Raw genomic sequence first — 22,204 nt, 5'->3', positions numbered from 1 at the left:
CGAAATCAACGCGTACTTTTAAATTAGGCCTATATTTGCAAAATACATTCATCAAAAATATCGTATCGGTGATATATTAATAGAATGGGATTGGCAACAATTACATTTAATCATGCAACATTTAGACACATTTTTGTGATATTGCTATTCTCAAGATGTACACTCAGATTGTTTTAAATAGCTGCCATATGTTTTTAGGCCATGTCTGCAGTTCCGGCTAATATCACATTCATCATTCATAAAGACTGATAAGAGACACCGTATGAAAGCCTTAAAAACAGAACAGCAAACTTCTTATCACTTTTAGGCTATAACGACGTTTACATTTGTTTACAGACTGCAGAAAGAAATGCTAAATAAACCCTGGCATTAATTTCCACTTCATGTTTTTGCCGCCCCTCGCGTGCAGGGCATGGACGGAATCAAAGTTTATTTGCACGAGAGAGATCTGTGGGCGAAATTTCATGATGTCACAACAGAGATGATCATCACCAAAGCTGGCCGGTGAGCGACACTTTTTTCACATTATTGATCGCACGCGCAGAACGGTCTCGGATTCTGCTCGGGCCCTTTAAATCGTCGTACGAGTAGCCTGTCCGCAACATTTATTAATAAATGCTAAGTTTGAGGCTGCTTCTGTTATTGTGCACATTTATGCAACAATACTTTAAGAGCATCCTTGTATAAAATACAGCATCGAATATCTGCACGAGGTTTGGATAGGCAGTCTTGTAGGGCAACTGAAATGTTAAAATAGACGCATAATATTACTAGACCTATTATTTCAATAACATTATAAAGACATGGTTATCATTGTTCTTCTTATTTTTTTATTATTATTGTTATTATTAAACTATTATAGTGTTTTTAATTCTTATATTATTTGCATATATTTTGTTGTTGTTGTTGTTGTTGTCTTCGTTGTAGGCATTAACGCATCATTAATATTTTGCAGACGAATGTTTCCCAGCTACAAGGTAAAGGTAACAGGCCTAAACCCCAAAGCGAAATATATCTTACTTATGGACATTATTTCAGCGGACGAGCACCGATATAAGTTTGCAGATAACAAATGGTAAGATTTGCAATGATATAATCAAAAATCAATATTGAAAAGCTTGATTAACAATTAAATATCTAAACAGAGAGGTTAACATTTTATTGAGATGTTATAATTCCTTTCGAAAAATGAATATTCATTGAGGTTTTTATTTGAGGTTTTAAGTGATGAATAAATAATTCCATGAAAGAGCAATGACAATAATGAATTTAACGGAATTAAAATACATTTAAGCTAAATCAATTGCATGGTATGATTGTTAAATGCCTAGAGAAAAGAATATAATCAAGGATGAATTGAAAAATTAGATTAAAACTCTTAACTGATATAACATGAAGTAGTACAAATTACACTTTTTTTTGTGTCTTTGATGGTCAATATTGTTCTGTGAGTTGGTAGAAAAAAACTCCACTGTGTCAGAGACAGAAGCTCTTCAAATCAATTCAGTAACCTGAACTGATTTTGAATCTCAGACCTCTGGAGCAGAGAGAGAGGCTTTGTTTTTGAACTGGACCAACCCGTTCATGTCCTATCTATTCTGCAGGTCTATCAGCAGTAAAGCTGAGCCTGCAATTCCAGGTCGACTGTATGTTCACCTGGATTCACCGGCTTCAGGTGCTCACTGGATGAGACAGCTCGTATCTTTCCAGAAACTCAAACTTACCAACAACCACCTGGACCCTTTTGGACATGTCAGTGATGATGGCAATCAAATTTAAATGATTTGTTGTTGTTAAAAGTATAGTTCACCCAAAAATTACAATTCTGTCATCATTTACTTACCCCCATGTTGTTCCAAACCTATTTGACTTTATTCCATGAATGTTAGGTACTGATAGCCTCAATCTCCATTCACTTTCATAGCAGTTTTTTCATACAATGAAAGTGAATGGTGACTGAGACTGTCAGTTCCTAAAAATCTGACTAGCATCTCCTTTTGTGTTCCATGGTAGAAAGTCATACAGGAACAACATTTTATTTTTAGGTGAACTAACTCTTTAATTTAATTGTAAGGCTCTAAAAAAAGGAATACTCTTTTTGTTATTTGCTGCAGATCATTTTAAACTCCATGCATAAATACCAGCCTCGGCTGCACATAGTGAAAGCAGATGAGAGGAACAGCTTTGGCTCCAGCAACACAAGCTTTTGCACTCACTCCTTTCCTGAGACGGCCTTCATCGCTGTGACTTCCTACCAGAATCACACAGTAAGAGTTGCAGCAGGACCCCTCTAATCACAAATGAAGTGGAGAGATTTGCAGAAAGACATCAGAGTGTTTAATCCTCTGTTTTTTATATATATTAGATCACTCAGCTGAAGATTGAGAATAATCCTTTTGCTAAAGGTTTCCGTGGAAATGATGACATCGAACTGCATCATATGTCCCGTACAAAGAGGTGGGACACACAAAATTTGAAATGTATTCATGCATGTGCTTTGCTAACACAGATATATTTTTATTGACATTGATTATGAGTTTAAGAGTGTTTATGTGTGTTACAATGAATACCTAATGTATTGTTTATTTTTAGTATTCATTTATGTCTGTTCTGTGTGCCTACATGCCATTGTGTGCTGCATCCCCTAGCCACTAATGTTGCTGTTTTGGATACAAAGAGAATACGCTGTCCTTTTGACTTGCAGGATTTGGGAACCAAAGTCAATGCTTTGTGTTGCATGTTGACAGTATTGAATGTGACATACAAGAGAGGGATTTTTATAGTGGAACAATATTAGGAGTAGAGCGGCACAACACACTACCACACAGAAAGGTCACTGAGGGGCTAATGTGTGTGCGTGTCTGTGTATATGTGTTTACAAGAGAGAAAGAGCGAAAAAGAGAGAAAGAGGAATGAGTCAGATTGGGGAAGGGGGTAGAGAAAAGATAGCTACTATAATTGTCCCTCGGCATAGCAATTTAATTAGAAACGATCAGTACTGTGCAAATTATATCTCTTACCCCCTTAGCCCCACTTTGCCAATACAAAGCATAGCCTCCTTATTTTCCACACCCTGCTCTCTGTCTTAACACCCTGATCTATGAACCCAAGTGCCAGTGATTCTTCCCCTCAAACTAACCTGATTCACCCCATCATTGCCAGTCAGCCTCTGCAATCTCCTGCATACCTTTTGAGTTCTATCTCTAAACAATGTTCTCAACTTTTTCAAGCGTTGCTGGGCATTTTGCTGTTGGAATCACTGTGTCTGATGCCCACTTTGGCCTCTTTCCACAGTAAGGATTACCCACTGGTACCATGTAGCACTGCCAGGCAGAGAGTTGCTCCACCCTCTCCTGACTGTCTCTCTCGGTCAGAATGCAGCATGCCACAGAAGCCCAGCCCTGGCTACGCCTGCTCCAGCAATTCAGGTACACAGTCTCACACTTCAGTATCCTGCAGAGAGCACTAGAACTATCAAGCTCCTAAAATCGAGCTGTCGAGCTCCAAAAAAAAAAAAAAAAAAAAAAAAAAAAAATAGAACAATACCCTAATCCTAAACCGAAAATTGCACAAGCAAAGGAAAGTCACAGATTCGATTGTCAGGGAACACAAATACTGATCTGACAAATACAAATCTTCCTCTATACCATGATTCTGAAATTTCATTTGGACTTGTGTTCAATTCAAATATGTTGCGCCTTGTTGTGCCACGTTTGATGTCAGTGATGTCTATCGTTATTAGTTCTTGCGTCCCTGACGTCAAACCTGTGTTGACGCGATATTTCAATTGATTGAGATTTGAGAGATCCAGTGGAAGAAGGTCATGCATGCTTGGAATGATATGAGGGTAAGATTCTGATAAAATGTTCCTTTGTGGGTGCACTAACCCTTTAATTTAAAAGGTTATAAGAGCGCAAAAGACTGGTTCCTGATGTAAAAATCCCATTCATGTCTTTCATAGATGAATTGATTTTCAATGCTAACTAATAAACCTTTAAAGACAGACCTATACCATGAGCTCTGAGGTTGTTCATTGATGGTATTTGCTTCTGTTGAAGCTATCTGTCTGCATTATTTCAGCTTCATTGTTTAAAAATCATCTTTGGGGGCCTGGGTAGCTCAGCGTGTAAAGACGCTGACTACCACCCCTGGAGTCGCGAGTTCGAATCCAGGGCGTGCTGAGTGACTCCAGCCAGGTCTCCTAAGCAACCAAATTGGCCCGGTTGCTAAGGAGGGTAGAGTCACGTGGGGTAACCTCCTCGTGGTCGCTATAATGTGGTTCTAGCTCTCGGTGGGGCGCGTGGTGAGTTGTGCGTGGATTCTGCGGAGGATAGCGTGAAACCTCCACACAACTGACATTCGTCCTCTGCCACCCGGATTGAGGTGAGTCACTACACCACCATGAGGACTTGGAGTGCATTGGGAATTGGGCATTCCAAATTGGGGAGAAAAGGGGAGAGAAAAAATATCGTCTTTAATAGCACAATTCGTCGAACAACTACATTATCGATGGTCCAGCTGAGAAAGCGTCACTAATCAGAGAACTGCGGCCAACAAAGCCCACGAAACAAGCCTGGAAGCATCTGGCCACTCCCGTGACGCACTCTGAATGACGCAAATGAGTCAGTCTCCCTGCACTCTCAAACTACTTATATATTTGTGTATATCGGACTATTTCACAATGAACGTAAACTACATTGTTTCTATACATATAATTACCAACATAAAATCAATAGTTTTATATAGTTCCATAGTTTGTATTCGATTATGTCATTCACAGGATTGTAGTCTGTGCCCTCATGAAAATTGGTAAATACACAGACTTGTACCCTTGTCTTTTTGTTGGATTTTCAAATACTTTATTGCCTTAAAACAAAGTCTGTAATGTTGCAATTCACCTCAGAGCTGGTTGGTTTGGTTTTATGCTTTACAAATCGAAGTCTATGGAAGAAATGAATGGGAAAAATACTTCTGGACCCAGACAGCTGAAAAAGTGTGCGGACACTGTTGCGCTCTATTGAGTCAATTGATTTTTTTGTGTGCAGGTGACTGTGACCACACCCTCAATGAAGCTCCTCCCACTCATGACCCCACCTATCACCTATTCACCTACCAGCTCTCCCCGGAGGTGGCCACTGTAAATAGTGTCCCCTGCAGTATGGATTCTGCACAGCAGCAGCCTTGCATGTATGGAGGCTCTCAGGTGGGCATGGAGGACATCAGATGGGCATCATATACAGACAGCACAACTTACCAAAGATTTTCCTCTACGAAAGAAATGGTTGGGACATTTGGTCCCACCCCTGACCTCCCTCAGGAACTGTATCCACAATATACCTGTGAGGTGGGCGTCCAGTCGCATTGCATGATGACTGATTTCTCGCTTTAAGCTTGCAATCGATCATTGAGCCAAAATCAACAGCCAAGCAGTTGGTGTGGGGGCAGCTGAGCAAGTATGTGGAATGTGTGTGTGTGTGAGAGAGAGTCTGTGAATAATTGTCGTAACTTCATAACTCATTACATCCTGAAATCACAAGTTAGCATTTTATTTTTGCTCCACATTTTCTACATAGTCATTAACCAAACACAGTCTGGCAGTTTAAGATGTGTTAATGTTTTTATTATTATCAAAATAAACTGATCTTCACACTTAAAAATTAAGGTTCTAATTAGAACCAAAAATGATATAACAGCACAATGGCACAGGAAAACTCTTACACAAGTAAATTTTAACTCTCCTATACTTCCATCTATGTGTTGGTGCTTTAAAGGAAGGTTCCAATTTCAATAAAAGTTCAGTTGACAGCATTTATGACATAATGTTGATTACCACAAAAATTTATTTCGACTCGTCCCTCTTTTTCTTTCAGGGTTACAGTGAGGTAACTACAATGGGGCCAATCTGTAAAAGTTCAAATAGCAACCTGGTCTCATAGAATGAACTATGAGTGGGGCCTACTCTATATACATTTTTGCCAACTGACTTTTATGTGCCACCTTCTACATTTCGCTGCAGTTTCCTGGTGAAATTAACATACACTACAACAACTGTGCGTTTTATTCATTGTCACACAAATCACGAGTACAACTGGTGATTATGAGTTTATAAACACTTATTTTCCGCTCTGTTACTCACCCCCCGCTGTGTTATGATATCAAAACACTTTTACTTTCACGCATGATTTAAAAAAATGATATATCTTAACACTTGTAGACCACCTACATATAAACGCTTACTCCAAAATGAAACACTTGCTTAGTAGCTCACCTGATAGTGTTGGACTTTGGACTCTGGACTCATCGACCCAGTTTGAGTCCAGCCAAAGATGCTAGAAAGTGAAAGTGCCATTAAAGTGACACAAAATGACGTGGTTGCTTCCGAAAATGTGATTTTCATTTCGAATTGGCATTTTAAAACACTATTGGTTAGGTTAGGAGTAACGATGTCTGTTTTGTTAAACTCTCGTTTATCTTTTCGGACACTATTGGTTAGGTTTTAGGGTAAAGTCTTAGGTTAGGGAGGCATGTTTTACTCATTAAAAGATTTACTCCATCTAAAATTCACTTTAAAAACCTAGTCTGATTATTTGGCTCGGATTTGGCGCTCTCCACTGTACATTTAACTTGGAAACTGCAGAAGCACGTAATTTCAGTTTTGCGAAAACATTGCAATTCTCGCGTAAATTTCATGCGATCAGGCTGTAAAAAACACACTGTTTCAAAAGTACAGCAACAAAATGTAAACAATATGAGGGTAAACATGATTTTAATGTGGTAAAATATCCAATTTTACAATTTCGTTGCCATGGTGACGTAGCACAGTAAACCTGTAAACAACTATTTAAACCACTTTACAGCTCAAATAAAAACATGTTTTAACAGAAAAAATAATGTAAGTGCTTTTGTAAAATTATAAGCTTCATATTTCTGCAAACTCAAGAACCCTATACAATGAAAAGTATTTCTTGGTAAGATTAGGAACCAAAGATGCTGTTAAGAACTGTTGAAGGACCTTTATTTTTAAGAGTGCTAATATAAGTATAATATAAAAAGTATTATCATCTCCTCTTATTCTGAATCCAGTGATGGACATGTGCATGTCCCCTGCATCTTCAGTGATGTATGTGAGATTTTGTGTGGCTTTGTGGCTAATTAAATAGCTTCCAGTAAGAATCTCTGTTATACCATTTCCAGACCTAAACAGATAAATATTTTTCTCATCAAGATACAAGCGGAAAAAACAGCACCATTTAAACCCAAGGCATTATCTCTATGGATAAAAACAAAAGTTTTCTTTAAAAAAAAACAAAGGTGGCAGGTTGTTACACTGTGGTCAGTATTTGTGAAGATTAGGCCATGTCCACACTAATACATTTTCTGGTGAAACACAGTTAAAATTGTTGTTAATGTACAAACAATAACAAACCCAAATGAAAAATATTGTCAGATATTAAACTCTACTTATCTTAAACCTCATTTCCATCTGAACACACATGTACTAGCCTCAGAGGGATGGGGGTCCTTTATTTTGTTTATTTTTACTTTGTATTATGATGAGGAAAGCCAGGCTCTCCAAAGAGCCAGGAGTTTTTCACAGGGGTGGCCGGGCAGATGCCAACGATCAGTCTGTGGTCCATGGCACAGAAATTTTCGGGCAGCATTTTTGTATCATCAGATGGAGAGGTGCGGCGACCTTGGTGTGTGCACATGTTAAATCTCCTGTGTGTGTTGCGGTTGTACAGAGACGGTTCCACCTCTAAAAAACTAAATTGTGCCCAAGACAAAAACAATTACCAAAACGGCAGTTGCAAGTGGGGTAGCCAATGGGGTGGTCAGGTTTCAGTTCCTTGTGGCCACGGCTACCCCTGGCCAGCCCCTAGCTCCGGCACTGGAGGAAAGGGAATGCTGTGTACTGTGCGTGTCACAGTCCATTAAGTGAGCCCTGATGGTACCTATCTTGTCATGGCCCAAGGCAAGAGAGAGAGAAAGAGAGAGAGAGAGAGATGGGGAGGAGGGGAGTATCAGATGGACATTTATTTATAGATACACCAAGCAATAAGAATTTCCTGAGTGAAATGTGGTAATTTTAAAGAAAGTTTTAATGTTGTGAAATTCATGTTCAGATTATTTATTATGATAAACTATTTATTGTTTTTTAAGGTCACGAATTGTGCTTGCTGAAACTGATTTGTAATGCAATTGTTTAATTTATTAATGATTAATTAATTTTGCGTTAGCCCGATAAATATAAAGTTCCTGTTTTTTGTGAAAGTGTTTTTTGAAACTTGCTTGAATATGAGGCTGAAATAAAATGTTATGGCCTGTATTACTTTTGATGTTTACTATAGCCAATTTAACTGAATGTTGATATGAAGTGGGACTTTACTCATAGATTTTGATGTTATTGATAGATTATATTGTCATGATTGCAGAAGTATGGCTCTTTCCAAAACAAGTATATTTATATAGGTCATAATATTATATAATCAAGCTAAATCAATGAATCTGACCATTTCTATAATGTGTAATACATTAATATAATGTCGCAAAATCTAATAATAATAATAATAATACTATTCCAAAGTCTTATTTTGCTACACATTATTTAATTAAAAAAATATATATCAACAAACCAGCCAAGATAAGGTGTATCATGTGGATATAAAAACGGAGCAGTATATGTGTTTGTGTGCTTCAGAGCTGTAGTTTCACACCTCATGTAAGAGTTTTACCTGTCACAGAGAAACAGAGAGAAAGAGACAGATCAATTACAGGAATGACTGGAAAGTTCTTTAGGGAAAAATAGTTTATCATGTTAAAACCAGGCTTTTTAACAGTGCTGCTCAGAGGAAAATAATCTAACCCGTTTTTGTCTCATCGCTGGGGTAAAATTATTATTATAATTATTATTATTTTTGTGACCCTGTGGAGTCAAAGGCCTCATATCTTCTGACGTTTTATGGCTTAAATATTTGGACTGTTTAGAGAGCAGTCTATTTGTATTTTAAAACAAACCAGCTCCTGACAATTTTAAGAAACGTTTTGGGACATAAGCACATGGTTTAGGCATCAAGAAATGTGTACATTCTGGAGCAAATATGAACTCAGTCTAAAAAAAGCATCTGGAGTTCGCTAGTTCGAATCCCAAGGTGTGCTGAGTGACTCCAGCCAGGTCTCCTAAGAAACCAAATTGGCCCGGTTGCTAGGGAGGGTAGAGTCACATGGGGTAACCTCCTCGTGGTCGCTATAATGTGGTTCGTTCTCGGTGGGGCTTGTGGTGAGTTGGGCACGGATGCGTGAAGCCTCTACATGCGCTATGTCTCCATGGCAACGCGCTCAGCAAGCCACGTGATAAGATGCGTGGGTTGATGGTCTCAGACGCGGAGGCAACTGGGATTCATCCTCCACCACCCGGATTGAGGCGAATCACTACGCGACCACAAGGATTTAAAAAGCGCACTGGGAATTGGGCATTCCAAATTGGGTGAATTTGTTTGGGGAAAAAAAAAAAGCATCTGCCATCACTGAATTCCCCCTGTCTCATCTCCGAGGAACTCTATGTTTTAGGTGGATGGTAATCTCCAACTCCTGTTGATGTTCTCCTCTAGATACAAATCTCAAATCAAAATGAAGTCTTTGGAAAGCCTCTGACCCTTACTGGATTTCCTGCTCCAGCAAAGTATTGATTTACTGGTAATTAAGTGATCTGGGCTCATTTTCTCAAACCTAATGGCAACATTCAGGAAACATGCCGCTGCCCCCAGTGCACTCTGAGACACACATGCGTGGTCCTCTAAGGGCCCTTTTACCTCCCTGATATTAGCTTGTAATGGTATTAGTCCGTGCATTGTTAAGAAGCCCACTTAAGCGAAATTAGTCTTTATTGAGAAGTGGTAGGAGATTGAAAGGCATACATCTTAATATTTGAGTTTCTAACAGTGCAGCTCACAACTACTTCTTTATTTGTTTACATTCTGCACTAAGTTATTTTCATTCACGTTTATAAATTGTGTTTTTTTTTGGGATGTCAGCTTTTCAATTCAATATTTTCAACAATATCAGAAACAAATCTTTAAACAAACGGGTATGATAATGAATTTTGTCCTGTAAGACATCATATATGTCCTCAAAGCAAAGTTTAACAAGTAAGTTATCTCAGGTTTAGTTATATTTAGAGTTAAGACTAACAGAAGACAGAAGACGGAACAATCTGTGTAAATATTAAATGTGATTATTTACAGAATGAAAGGAAGTTGTGCATATTTTAGTCTTTCCTACTTGAAGGAAAATGTGAAGTCAAATATATAAAATTTTAAAAAGAGAAGCATCAATGTAGTTTCATAATCCAGTTTTAACACTTTACAATAATGTTCCAATTGTTAACATTAGTTAACAACATTAGTTAACATGAACTAACAATGAACAATACTTTTACAGCATTTATTTACATTTATTATTTACATTTTACATTTATTAATTTTGTTTCATATTAATTTCAACATATAATAGTGCATTTTCAAAATCAAAAGCTGTCTATGTTAACATTAGTTAATGCATTATGAACTAATATGAACTAAAAATGAACAACTGTATTTTTATTAAATTACATTAAAAAAGATTAATAAATGCTTTAAAAAATATATTGTTTAATGCTTGTTCAATGTACCTAATGCATAAACTAATATTAACGAATAGAACCTTATTGTAAAGCGTTACCATCAAGTTAATTATTCTCAAGCAGAGAGAGGAAGATAAGTAGGTAAAGTGATTTAACAGAAATAGAAGGCAAATTCATTCTTTTCTGTGCCACACCATAAGACAATTTTGTTTTTTAAATTTTAAATACCCAATCTTAAATTTACTCTATGTACTCTTCAAAAAGCTACAAAAATTTATAGAAAAATTAAATGTTTCAAGTAAAAAATGTGTCAATGTGTTTTTAGATTAATGTTTTATTTAAACTAAAACATTCCTCTACATTTTTGTCCTCTACTTCAATATTCATGTCAATAAAGCTTCATTGAACTTGAGAAAGAAAACACTCTATAGTCTGTAATAGTCAATAAACACTTTTAGATACAACAGTCATACGGATTCAGAGTGGGTCAGTGCATGTATGTGTGTTTATCTGGTGCTTAGTGGACCAGAAAACCCTCGTCTAGAAGCCCCTCCCCCAACAGCTCATCCTAAAAAGACTCTTTTCTATGGAGACTTCATAATCCTCAGTCAAAGCTTGCAGACATACACACACTACAGAACTCAACTGACGCCTCAAAAAACTTTACATCAATATTTATGCTGTAATGTTTTAGAATCTGTTATTTCTTGTTTTGTAACATACAAAAACAAGATGTTTTGATTCAGTAATATTGAAGTGTATATTAAGAAATCTTCTAATATATGTATTTTTCCAATTAGTCATTTTTTTTCCTCATTAATGTTTTTCTCATGTGACTGTGTTTGAAAATCTGCAATGATCATCAACAGAGTGTGGAAATGAGTTCGGACTAAACTAATGACGCATGGCACAAGGGCGAAGTGGGGCTGAATGGGGCACCACACCCCTCCCCCCATTGCACCCCACCTCCAAATGTTCTGGGGCAGTATCCTTCAGCAACAAGGAGCCACTGTCACTCTCCATTAGTTAGAGTACTAATCCCTCCATGTAAAACTGCCATAATGATATCACTAACCACGGGTGGCACCGCCAGCCATGCAGTGTGTATCTGTGTATGCGCGTACGTGTGCGAGACCTAATGTCCACAGCTTGACCTTTCACAAACACTTGTTTCACTAATCTGGACCTTTTTTTAAAAAATAAATAAATAAATGTCTCTAAATCTTTTGTGTCTGCTTGAATATGGTTTTAGCAAACTGAGATGTTTGGCCTCCAACTTGACCTCAAAGGAAACATTTTTTAAATATTTTTGAATGAATATTTCACAGATCCAAAATATTTTTAAATGTTTTGTCTTCTGTGTTAACATTAATTTTGTCCTAATTCCATTTACACAGTTAATCAAGTCAGGTTTGGTTTATTGCCATTCAAATATACAAGTATACAGTGGAATCTAATGTCATTTCATGAGGTCTGTTGTGCAAATTACAGACAATACAATGCACAACTCATAGAGAAACTTACAGTCTTACGTAAACATACTCTGTAAACATACCCACCGTGAACAATTTACAATGTAATGATAAAAAATATAAAATGACAAACAATAAAAAGGAGAGAATACTAGTGTACATTTCAATATAAAGACTGCAGGTACAAAAGGGTCTTTCCAGTGACAAAGTGATTTAGTGTTTCATATATGAATGTGATCATAATGATGATCATCATCTTAACAGTAAAATTAAGTAGTTATAAATAACAGTAAAAACAGTCAATAATGCAATTAGAATGTTGTTGTTAGTTATTGTTTTAATAATAATATGATGACAAATTCTACGTATCAATTATAACAGGCAATAAGCTGGAAATCGAACGAGCTCACAGACTCCCGGCTCGCAGATCCACTGAGGGAGACAGGCCCCGATCAATTCTAACCAAATTTCTGAGATCATCCGATAAAGATCTCATGTTACGCGAGGCGTGAAGAATCTTTCTTGGAAGAATCACAACATTTTCTTGTTCCCGGACTTTGCGAATTCAACAAGAGAGAAACGTGATCGATTCGAGGAATGCAAGAAACTCTTACATCAACGGAAGATCGCTTTTGCTCTGATGTTCCCAGCCAAGCTGAGAATAGATACTAAGGATGGCCGCAAAGTATTTACCTGTCCCAAGCAAGCCTTGTCTTTCATAGAAACAATGGGAGAGTAAACTATTTGGTGTTTCTCATGTGAGTGGATTGACTCCCTGTACTTACTCTTGGCTGTCTGAGGAAACTGAGCACCATTTTTGTTTCTTTTTGTGCTGGTTCCGCCTAGCGGCAGGAGTTTGTTTTGTGGAATAAAATTCCTTCAAGAAACTTTTGCATTGATGAAAGATTGCTTTTACATGGAAGTTCCCAGTCAGATTGAGAATTGATACTAAGTATGACCGTAAAATATCTACATGCCTACAAGCGATGTCTGTCATAAAATCAATGGACTGAGGAAGTCATGGTGTGTTTCTTATGTGGCCTCTGAGTGAAATCGCACAAGACACTCTTGACCGTCCGAGGAACCGGGACGTCTGTTTTGTTTCTTTTTGTGCTGGTTCTGCCTAGCGGCAGGGGATATTGGGAGGATTATGTCATCTGCTTCACTCATGACCAGCCGGCTCACTGAACATTTGTTTGTCTGTCTGAGGAAACTGTATGGCTTTATATGGGTTTATATATATATATATATATATATATATATATATATATATATATATATATATATATATATATATATATACATATATATATATACACACACACACATAATTTTTTTTTTTTTTTTTGTGCTGGTTCCGCTAGAGACTAGAGCTTGTTTTGTGGAGGAACACACCTTCGAGACAGTTCTGTGAATGAATCTACATGTTCTTTGTGTTTATTATGCCTATTGGCTGGAGTTTGTTTTCTAGATTATTTTCTGTTATGTAATTTTGCCTCACAAAATGTTTACAGAAGCACTGGACTTGAGCAATCCGGTGGCAAAGTTGTTATGGGGGCTCTCGTAGGCATGGACTCTTTGAGTTTAGAGGGATTGACGCCGGTTGGCACTGACGTGCACGGGGTTAATGCACACTTTTTCTTTTTTCTGTTTGTTTGGTTCTGAGGGAAGTTCGAGGTTTGATTGTTGAACTAATGGGGAATGTGGTCTCTATAATCTTGTTTTTGTCACACAATCTATATTTTCTAATGTCAAAATGTCAAATGTTAATATAAGTGGATTGTCTCTCTCCATGTGGAATGTGAATGGGTTGGGGCACTCCATAAAAAGAAGGAAAGTTATTTATTTTCTTAAACGTAAGAAATATGAAATAGTGTTTCTTCATTTTGGCTAATATTTACGCACCTAACGCTGATGATCAGGGCTTTTTTATAGATCTTGAAGGGATGTTGCAAGCCGCTGGCACCCCTCAGGATATAATATTGGGAGGAGACTTTAATCTTTTGATGGCAAAAGTGTGTAAGCCCCCTAGAGCAACAGTGATGCTTCACAGGATGTGTAAAAATCTTGGTCTTACAGATATTTGGAGACTTTTGAACCCATCTGGTAGGGACTATACATTTTTTTCATCAGTCCATAAGATTTATTCTAGAATAGATTTTTTTATATATATTAAAGTCCCTCATTTCATCTGTTGTGGATTGCTCAACTGGAAACATTTTAGTCTCAGATCATGCCCTGGTGAGTTTAGAGGTGTTGCCACAGATGGAGAAAAAGAAATCATATAGCTGGCGCTTTAATGTATCACTTTTGCAAAATCCTGATTTCCAACAAATGTTAAAGACCGAAATCAATGTTTATATGGAGACCAACTGGTCCTCAGTATACTCTGTGGGCGTGGCTTGGGAGGCACTTAAGGTGGTTCTTAGGGGCCGGATCATACAGTATGCCTCATTCATCTAAAAATCCAGGGCACTAGAACTCGTGGAGTTAGAAGGGAATATTAAAAGTCCCGAGGCAGGGCTGAAGCGGCGAATGTCGTCCAAAGGCCTCAGAGAATTGACCCGACTGAAATACAGATATAATACTATTTTGTCGCGGAAGGTGGAGTTTTGGCTATTCAGGGCAAACAGTCATACTTTGAGTCGTGGGACAAAACAGGGAATCTTTTGGCTAGATATATAAAACAGAGAGAGTCTTTTTCTACCTTTCCCTTAGTGAAATCTGCTGGTGGTGAAATATTTACCTCAGCCATTGATATTAATAATGCTTTTAAAGAATTCTATCTTGATCTCTATAGTTCCACGTCTTCGTATACTGATGAGGATATTAGAAACTTTGTCGAACTCTCTAAATTGACGACGGAGCAAAAAAATTCTCTTGATTCTGAGATAACCTTGGAGGAGCTTGACAAGGTAATTAAGGCCCTGCCTACAGGCAAGTCTCCAAGGCCAGATGGCTTTTCCGCAGAGTTTTTTAGATCTTATGCTACAGAACTGGCTCCACTTTTGTTAGAAGTTTAAATGGAATCATTAAAGAATGGAAAGCTTCCGCCAACTACGATACAAGCCCGGATCAGTCTGATTCTTAAAAAAGACAAAGATCCAAGCGAGTGTAAGAGTTACCGTCCAATCTCCCTGATCCAGCTAGACGTTAAAATATTGTCAAAAATTTTAACTAACCGACTAAGTAAAGTTATGACATCTCTTATACATACAGACCATGTGGGGTTTATTCAGGGACACAGCTCTTCTGATAACATTAGGCGCCTCATCAATATTATGTGGTCAGTGGCGAATGATCAGACTCCGGTCGCTGCCATCTCACTTGATGCCGAAAAGGTGTCTGGTATGGTAGAATGGGATTATCTTTTTAAGATTTTGGAAAAATACGGGTTCGGGAATACTTTTATTGGATGGGTCAAGTTACTTTATAGACACCCGGTGGTGGCAATACAAACGAATGGATTAATTTCAGATTACTTTTTTCTGGATAGGGGCACCCGGCAGGGTGCCCTCTTTCCCCATTATTGTTATGTCTTGCCCTGGAACCATTAGCAGCCGCGATAAGAAGGGAAGATGATTTTCCAGGGGTGGTGGCAGGGGGTGTGGTGCATAAGCTTTTTCTTTATGCAGATGATATTTTATTATTTGTCTTTGTCCCCACTAGATCTATGCCTTGCCTCCATAGAATTATTACTTCCTTTTCTAAGTTTTCAGGATACAGAGTTAACTGGTCTAAATCCGAAGCTTTGGCTCTGACAGTGTACTGCCCAGTAACAGCTTTTCACAGGGTTAGGCCTACCCAAGATTTTGTTTTATTATTATACATTCGGTCTCAGACATTTGGCTCACTGGTCGCTTCCACCTGAGAAAGCCCCTCCCTGGTTTTGTATTGAAAAGGAAGTTCTTGCCCCTATCTCGACACTGCAAAGCCCTTCTATTAAACTAATTGGAGAAGTTAAGTCACACCCCGTTATCTCGCATTTGCACTCGATATGGACAAAAGTATCCAGAGTGTTTAACTCAGATATTTATTTAAACATTGCCTCGAGCATATGGCTGAATCCTAAATTATGTATTAATAAGTCCCCTTTCTGTTGGTCAGATTGGATTGTGAGGGGGGTTAATACACTCGGTGACCTATATGAGAGCGGAGTATTGAGATCTACAGTGCATCTGGAAAGTATTCACAGTGCTTCACTTTTTCCACATTTTGTTATGTTACAGCCTTATTCCAAAATGGATTAAATTCATTATTTTCCTCAAAATTCTACAAACAATACCCCATAATGACAATGTGAAAGAAGTTTGTTTGAAATCTTTGCAAATTTATTAAACACAGTCTTTGCTCAATACTTTGTTGAAGCACCTTTGGCACCAATTACAGCCTCAAATCTTTTTGAGTATGATGCTACAAGCTTGGCACACCTATTTTTGGGCAGTTTCTCCCATTCTTCTTCGCAGGACCTCTCAAGCTCCATCAGGTTGGATGGGGAGCGTCGGTGCACAGCCATTTTCAGATCTCTCCAGAGATGTTCAATCGGGTTCAAGTCTGGGCTCTGGCTGGGCCACTCAAGGACATTCACAGAGTTGTCCCGTAGCCACTCCTTTGTTATCTTGGCTGTGTGCTTAGGGTCGTTGTCCTGTTGGAAGATGAACCTTCGCCCCAGTCTGCGGTCCAGAGCGCTCTGGAGCAGGTTTTCATCAAGGATGTCTCTGTACATTGCTGCATTCATCTTTCCCTCGATCCTGACTAGTCTCTCAGTTCCTGCCACTGAAAAACATCCCCACAGCATGATGCTGCCAACACCATGCTTCACTGTAGGGATGGTATTGGCCAGGTGATGAGTGGTGCCTGGTTTCCTCCAGGCATGACGCTTGCCATTCAGGCCAAAGAGTTCAATCTTTGTTTTTCATGGTCTAAGAGTCCTTCAGGTGCCTTTTGGCAAACTCCAGGCGGGCTGTCATGTGCCTTTTACTGAGGAGTGGCTTCCGTCTGGCCACTCTACCATACAGGCCTGATTGGTGGAGTGCTGCAGAGATGGTTGTTCTTCTGGAAGGTTCTCCTCTGTCCACAGAGAAACGCTGGAGCTCTGTCAGAGTGACCATCGAGTTCTTGGTCACCTCCCTGACTAAGGCCCTTCTCCCCCGATCGCTCAGTTTGGCCAGGCGGCCAGCTCTAGGAAGAGCCCTGGTGGTTCCAAACTTCTTCCATTTACGGATGATGGAGGCCACTGTGCTCATTGGGACCTTCAATGCTGCAGAAATTTTTCTGTACCCTTCCCCAGATCTGTGCCTCAATACAATCCTGTCTCGGAGGTCTACAGACAATTCCTTGGACTTCATGGCTTGGTTTGTGCTCTGACATGCACTGTTAACTCTGGGACCTTATATAGACAGGTGTGTGCCTTTCCAAATCATGTCCAATCAACTGAATTTACCACAGGTGGACTCCAATCAAGTTGTAGAAACATCTCAAGGATGATCAGTGGAAACAGGATGCACCTGAGCTCAATTTTGAGTGTCATGGCAAAGGCTGTGAATACTTATGTACATGTGATTTTTTTTTCATTTTTTATTTTTAATAAATTTGCAAAGATTTTAAACAAACTTCTTTCACATTGTCATTATGGGGTATTGTTTGTAGAATTTTGAGGAAAATAGTGAATTGAATCCATTTTGGAATAAGGCTGTAACATAACAAAATGTGGAAAAAGTGAAGGGCTGTGAATACTTTCTGGATGCACTGTATTGAAAATTTGATTCAACATTTTGGGATTACCAGATCTGAATTATATAGGTATTTACAGCTGCGCCACTTGCTCTGCATTACTTTTGGGAGTAGATCACACCCCCCTAAAGCAGCAGATACTCTGGGAGTGGTGATTACTGCTTTCAGGAAAGGTCATGAGGCATCAGTGTATTACTCCCTGCTAATTCAGCATCTGGGGTACAAAGCTTTAAATTCTCTCAAAAGATTATGGGAGGAAGATTTAAACTTGTTATTGGAGGAGGGAGTGTGGATTCTAAAAAACGTCAAGTCTGCATCTAGAGATGCAAGTGTGCGCCATGTGCAATTTAAGATTTTACATAGATTTTATTGGACCCCTTCTAAATTGTATAGGCTTTGTCTTAAAGACACACCCACCTGCTGGTGATGCCATTCAGAAGATGGAGACACAACCCATGTTTTTTGGGGGTGTCGTAAGATCCAAGAATTTTGGTTGAATGTGCAAAGTTTTGTATGTGATGTATTGAGCACTCAAGTCTCATTCTGCCCCAGACTGTATTTTGGGAGATGGGGAAGTCATAAATTTGGAGGATAAGTACATAAAAAATTGCGTTTTGACCAGTGTGATGATTAGTAGGCAGGTTATTTTAAGAGGATGGAAGTCAGATGGAGTACCCTCGTTCCCAGAGTGGTGTACGGAGATGGGGAGGGTGAAATACAGGAAGCTTGGGGTGAAATGTCACCTGAGTATCTGGATAAACTGACAGCTAGAATGCCAAGGATCTGCAAAGCTGTCATTGCTGCACGTGGAGGATTTTTTGATTAGAACTCTTTGAAGTAGTTTAAGAAGTTCTGAACATTTTTTTCGAATTGTAATAGTAATTTTTCAGTAAAATTTTGCAATTTTTCTGACTATACATTGTGATCAGTAGAATGCCACTTTGGTGAATAAAAGTACCAATTTCTTTCCATAAGAGCAAAATCTGTTCATTATTCCAAACTTTTGGTAGGCTTTAAAAAAAAATTCAAAATGGTGGAAAAAAAATTAAAGACGGAAGGAATTTGAGGAAAAAATAATTTTGATTCTAGCCTTACAGTTGCAGAGATATGAGTCAAAACTTAAGTGTTTATTATAGTGCCACCTAGGGTCAGATGGGTGTGCGTTTGTGCGCCTGAGTAGTGGGGGGGATTTGGGACCATTCTGCCAAGTTTGGTGTCTCCACGACTTACGGTCTCTGATGCCCAGACACTTTTAGGCCAGAAAAAAAATAAGAATAAGAAAAAGAATATAGCCGCAAGCGACTACTGTCGGGGGCCAAGCACATATAACGAGATGACCAAAATAATCAAATTTGACAGAAACGATCCTGTGGATGCTGTGGACAGCTATTTTGGAATGACATTTCACCTGCTTTGAGCACAGTTGCAAAAATAGGATTTTCTTAAGTTATAGCGCCCCTAGCATCAAAAATGAATAAAACTCAGCATGTTACCTCAGAGTGTTCTCTTATCCATCTGTACAAATTTTGTTAAGTTTGAAAATTGCCCTCACAAGATGTAGGCTAATTAGTCATTATAGGCCATGCCCAAAACATATTTGCTTATATCTTTGGAATTATTTGACGCATCTAAATTCTTTTGATAACATTTTGTCAAGAGGGTCTGTATATGATATATACCAAGTTTTGTGAGAATCGGGCAAACGGCCTAGGACGAGTTTGAAAAATTAGGTTTTTTGAATAAATCGAAATTTAAAAAAAAGTTTCTTGCGGAAATGGAAATTCAAGTAACTATATCATTGTGGGGCACTGGTGGATTCAGAGAAAATTTGTATTGTAGCCTATACGGTTCCGGAGTTATGAACTACTTATACCGCCACTGTGTGGCTGATTGTCACAAAATTTGGTATGCGTCTTCGAGTTGACACCCTGCTTGTGTATAGTAATTTCCATAACCTTCGGCCATTTCCAATACGAGTTATAAGGTGCTGAAATTTGATTGGCCATTGGCAGCCATTTTTGTTCATTTGTCAAATTGATTTTTTAAGAATATGTTATCACTTGAACCAAAGAAGATGCATATTTGATTTGAACTTTGTCGCTCAAACGGCTGTAACATTATAACAGTTTTTTTAGTTGTAGCACCCCCTAAGGGTGGAATTGTACGAAACTTTGTTGACATCTTCTAAACACTATGTGTACCGAGTTTGGTTGCATTTGGAGTAGATATTGATAAATTACTCAAATCATGTTAAACCAAAGGAATTATATCGTTAATATCTTCAGAATTATTTGATATATCGAAATTCTTTTGATAACTTTTTGTCAGAAGGGTGTGTAGATTATGTATACCAAATTGCATGCTGAACGGACTAACGGTCTAGGAGGAGTTCGAAAAAGTCATTTTTTTTTCTATTACATTTTTTTATTGATTCCTATATTAACACATACAAGCAAGAACATATACAAACAGAATCATTACTTAACCCCCCCCCCCCCCCCCATCCTACCCAAAACAACATCCCAGTGGTCCCACATAATTATAGACACACAAAAACTAATATTAAAAAATAAAATAATTAATAAAATATAATTATTCACACACATAACCTCTACATCTCTCTCTCCACTGTCCCTCCCTGAGAGCCCTCCAAAAATGCCAAATATTTGCCCCATTTTCCCATAAACAAGTCCAAATTACCCAATCATCTAGATACCCCTTCTTCAAACGCTGCCACCCTCTCCATCTCTGTACACCACTCTAGAAATGATGGCCCTTCGTCGGACTTCCAACCCCTTAAAATGACTTGTCTGCCAATAATAACACTTGTTAAAACCCAATTTTTTATAAATTTGTCCCCCAGATTTTGACAGCTCTGTCACCCAAAATACAAAGTCTGGGGCAAAGCAAAACTTGAGTGCCCAAAATATCAAACAAATAGCTCTGCACCTTCATCCAAAAATCTTGAATCTTAACACACCCCCAAAAGGCATGAGTTGTGTCTCCAACTTCTGATTGACAATGCCAGCAGTTGGGTGTGTCTTTAAGACCAAGCCTATATAATCTAGATGGGGTCCAGTAAAATCTATGTTGAATCTTAAATTGCATAAGGCGAACACTTGCATCTCTAGATGCAGACTTGACATTTTTTAGAATCCTAGTCCACACTTCTTCCTCCAATACCAAATTCAAATCTTTTTCCCATAATCTCTTGATAGAAGCTAAAGCTCCATCCCCCAGACTCCGAACCAGCAGGGAGTAATACACTGATGCCTCATGACCTTTTCCAAAAGCAGTAATCACCTCTCCCAAAGCATCTGCCGCTTTAGGGGGGTGTGTGCTACTCCCAAAAATAGAACAGAGCATGTGGCGCAGCTGTAAATACCTATAAAACTGTGATCTGGGAATCCCAAAATGATGACCCAGATTCTCAAAAGATCTCAACACACCACTCTCATACAGGTCGCCAAGTGTAACAGCCCCTCTTACAATCCACTCTGACCAACAGAAAGGGGACTTATTGATACATAATTTTGGGTTCAGCCATATGCTTGAGGCAACATTTAAATAAACGTCCGAATTAAATACTCTGGCCACTCTTGTCCAAATCATGTGCAAATGTGAAATAACGGGGTGTGATTTAACTTCTCCGGTTAGTTTAATAGAAAGACTTTGCAATGGTAAAATAGGTGCAAGGACTTCCTGTTCAATAGAAAACCAGGGAGGGGCTCTTTCAGGTGGAAGCAACCAATGAGCCAAATGCCTGAGACTGAACACGTAATAATAAAACAAAATCTTGGGTAAGCCAAACCCACCTTTGTCAGTCGGCCTATGTTATTTGTTGGGACGTTTACCATTCCAAATGAAGGACTTTGCTATGCTATCAAATTGCTTAAAATAAGAGAGGAGGTCATCTACAGGGAGAGACTGTAGCAAGTAGTTGAATTTTGGAATACAATTCATTTTAATAACATTAATCTTCCCAATCATTGATAAATGTAATGAAGCCCATCTGTCCACATCGCTCGAAAACCTTTTTATTAAAGGGTCAAAATTAACTCAGACAAATCAGACAAATTTGCTGGGAATAAAATACCCAAATACTTAATGCCCTGTTTGGGCCACTGAAAGGTGCCCGGCTGGAAAGCCGTTACTGCCTGGAAAGCCGTTACTGGGCAGTATGCTGTCATAGACAAAGCTTCAGATTTAGACCAATTGACTTTGTATCCTGAGAAATTGGAAAAGGAATTAATAATTCTGTGGAGGGCAAGGCATAGATCTAGTGGGGTCGGAGACGAATAATAAAATATCATCTGCGTAAAGCAGAAGCTTATGCGCCATACCTCCCGCCTCCACCCCTGGAAAATCATCCTCCTTTCTT

At 38.5% G+C, this 22,204-nt stretch overlaps 1 protein-coding gene across 2 annotated transcripts in view; it reads left to right on the top strand.

Moving 5' to 3' along the window:
* Positions 1-22,204, top strand: part of LOC127432957 (T-box transcription factor TBX5-like) — a 37,220-nt gene that overhangs the window by 2,408 nt on the left and 12,608 nt on the right. Inside the window, exons 3-9 of one of the 2 annotated variants that reach the window (XM_051684504.1) lie at positions 410-504; positions 956-1,075; positions 1,605-1,752; positions 2,115-2,267; positions 2,366-2,457; positions 3,295-3,428; positions 5,046-9,693. In XM_051684504.1, the coding sequence (XP_051540464.1) occupies positions 410-504; positions 956-1,075; positions 1,605-1,752; positions 2,115-2,267; positions 2,366-2,457; positions 3,295-3,428; positions 5,046-5,389 (1,086 nt within the window). In that variant the 3' untranslated portion in view covers positions 5,390-9,693. The remainder of the gene's footprint in view (positions 1-409; positions 505-955; positions 1,076-1,604; positions 1,753-2,114; positions 2,268-2,365; positions 2,458-3,294; positions 3,429-5,045; positions 9,694-22,204) is intronic. The other variant, XM_051684512.1, reaches the window with a different exon arrangement.

The sequence above is a fragment of the Myxocyprinus asiaticus genome, chromosome 4 (genome assembly GCF_019703515.2).
Source record: "Myxocyprinus asiaticus isolate MX2 ecotype Aquarium Trade chromosome 4, UBuf_Myxa_2, whole genome shotgun sequence".
Classification (NCBI taxonomy): Eukaryota; Metazoa; Chordata; class Actinopteri; order Cypriniformes; family Catostomidae; genus Myxocyprinus; species Myxocyprinus asiaticus.
The sequence above is the reverse complement of the archived record's forward strand: the minus strand, read 5'-3'. Positions and strand labels throughout refer to the sequence as shown.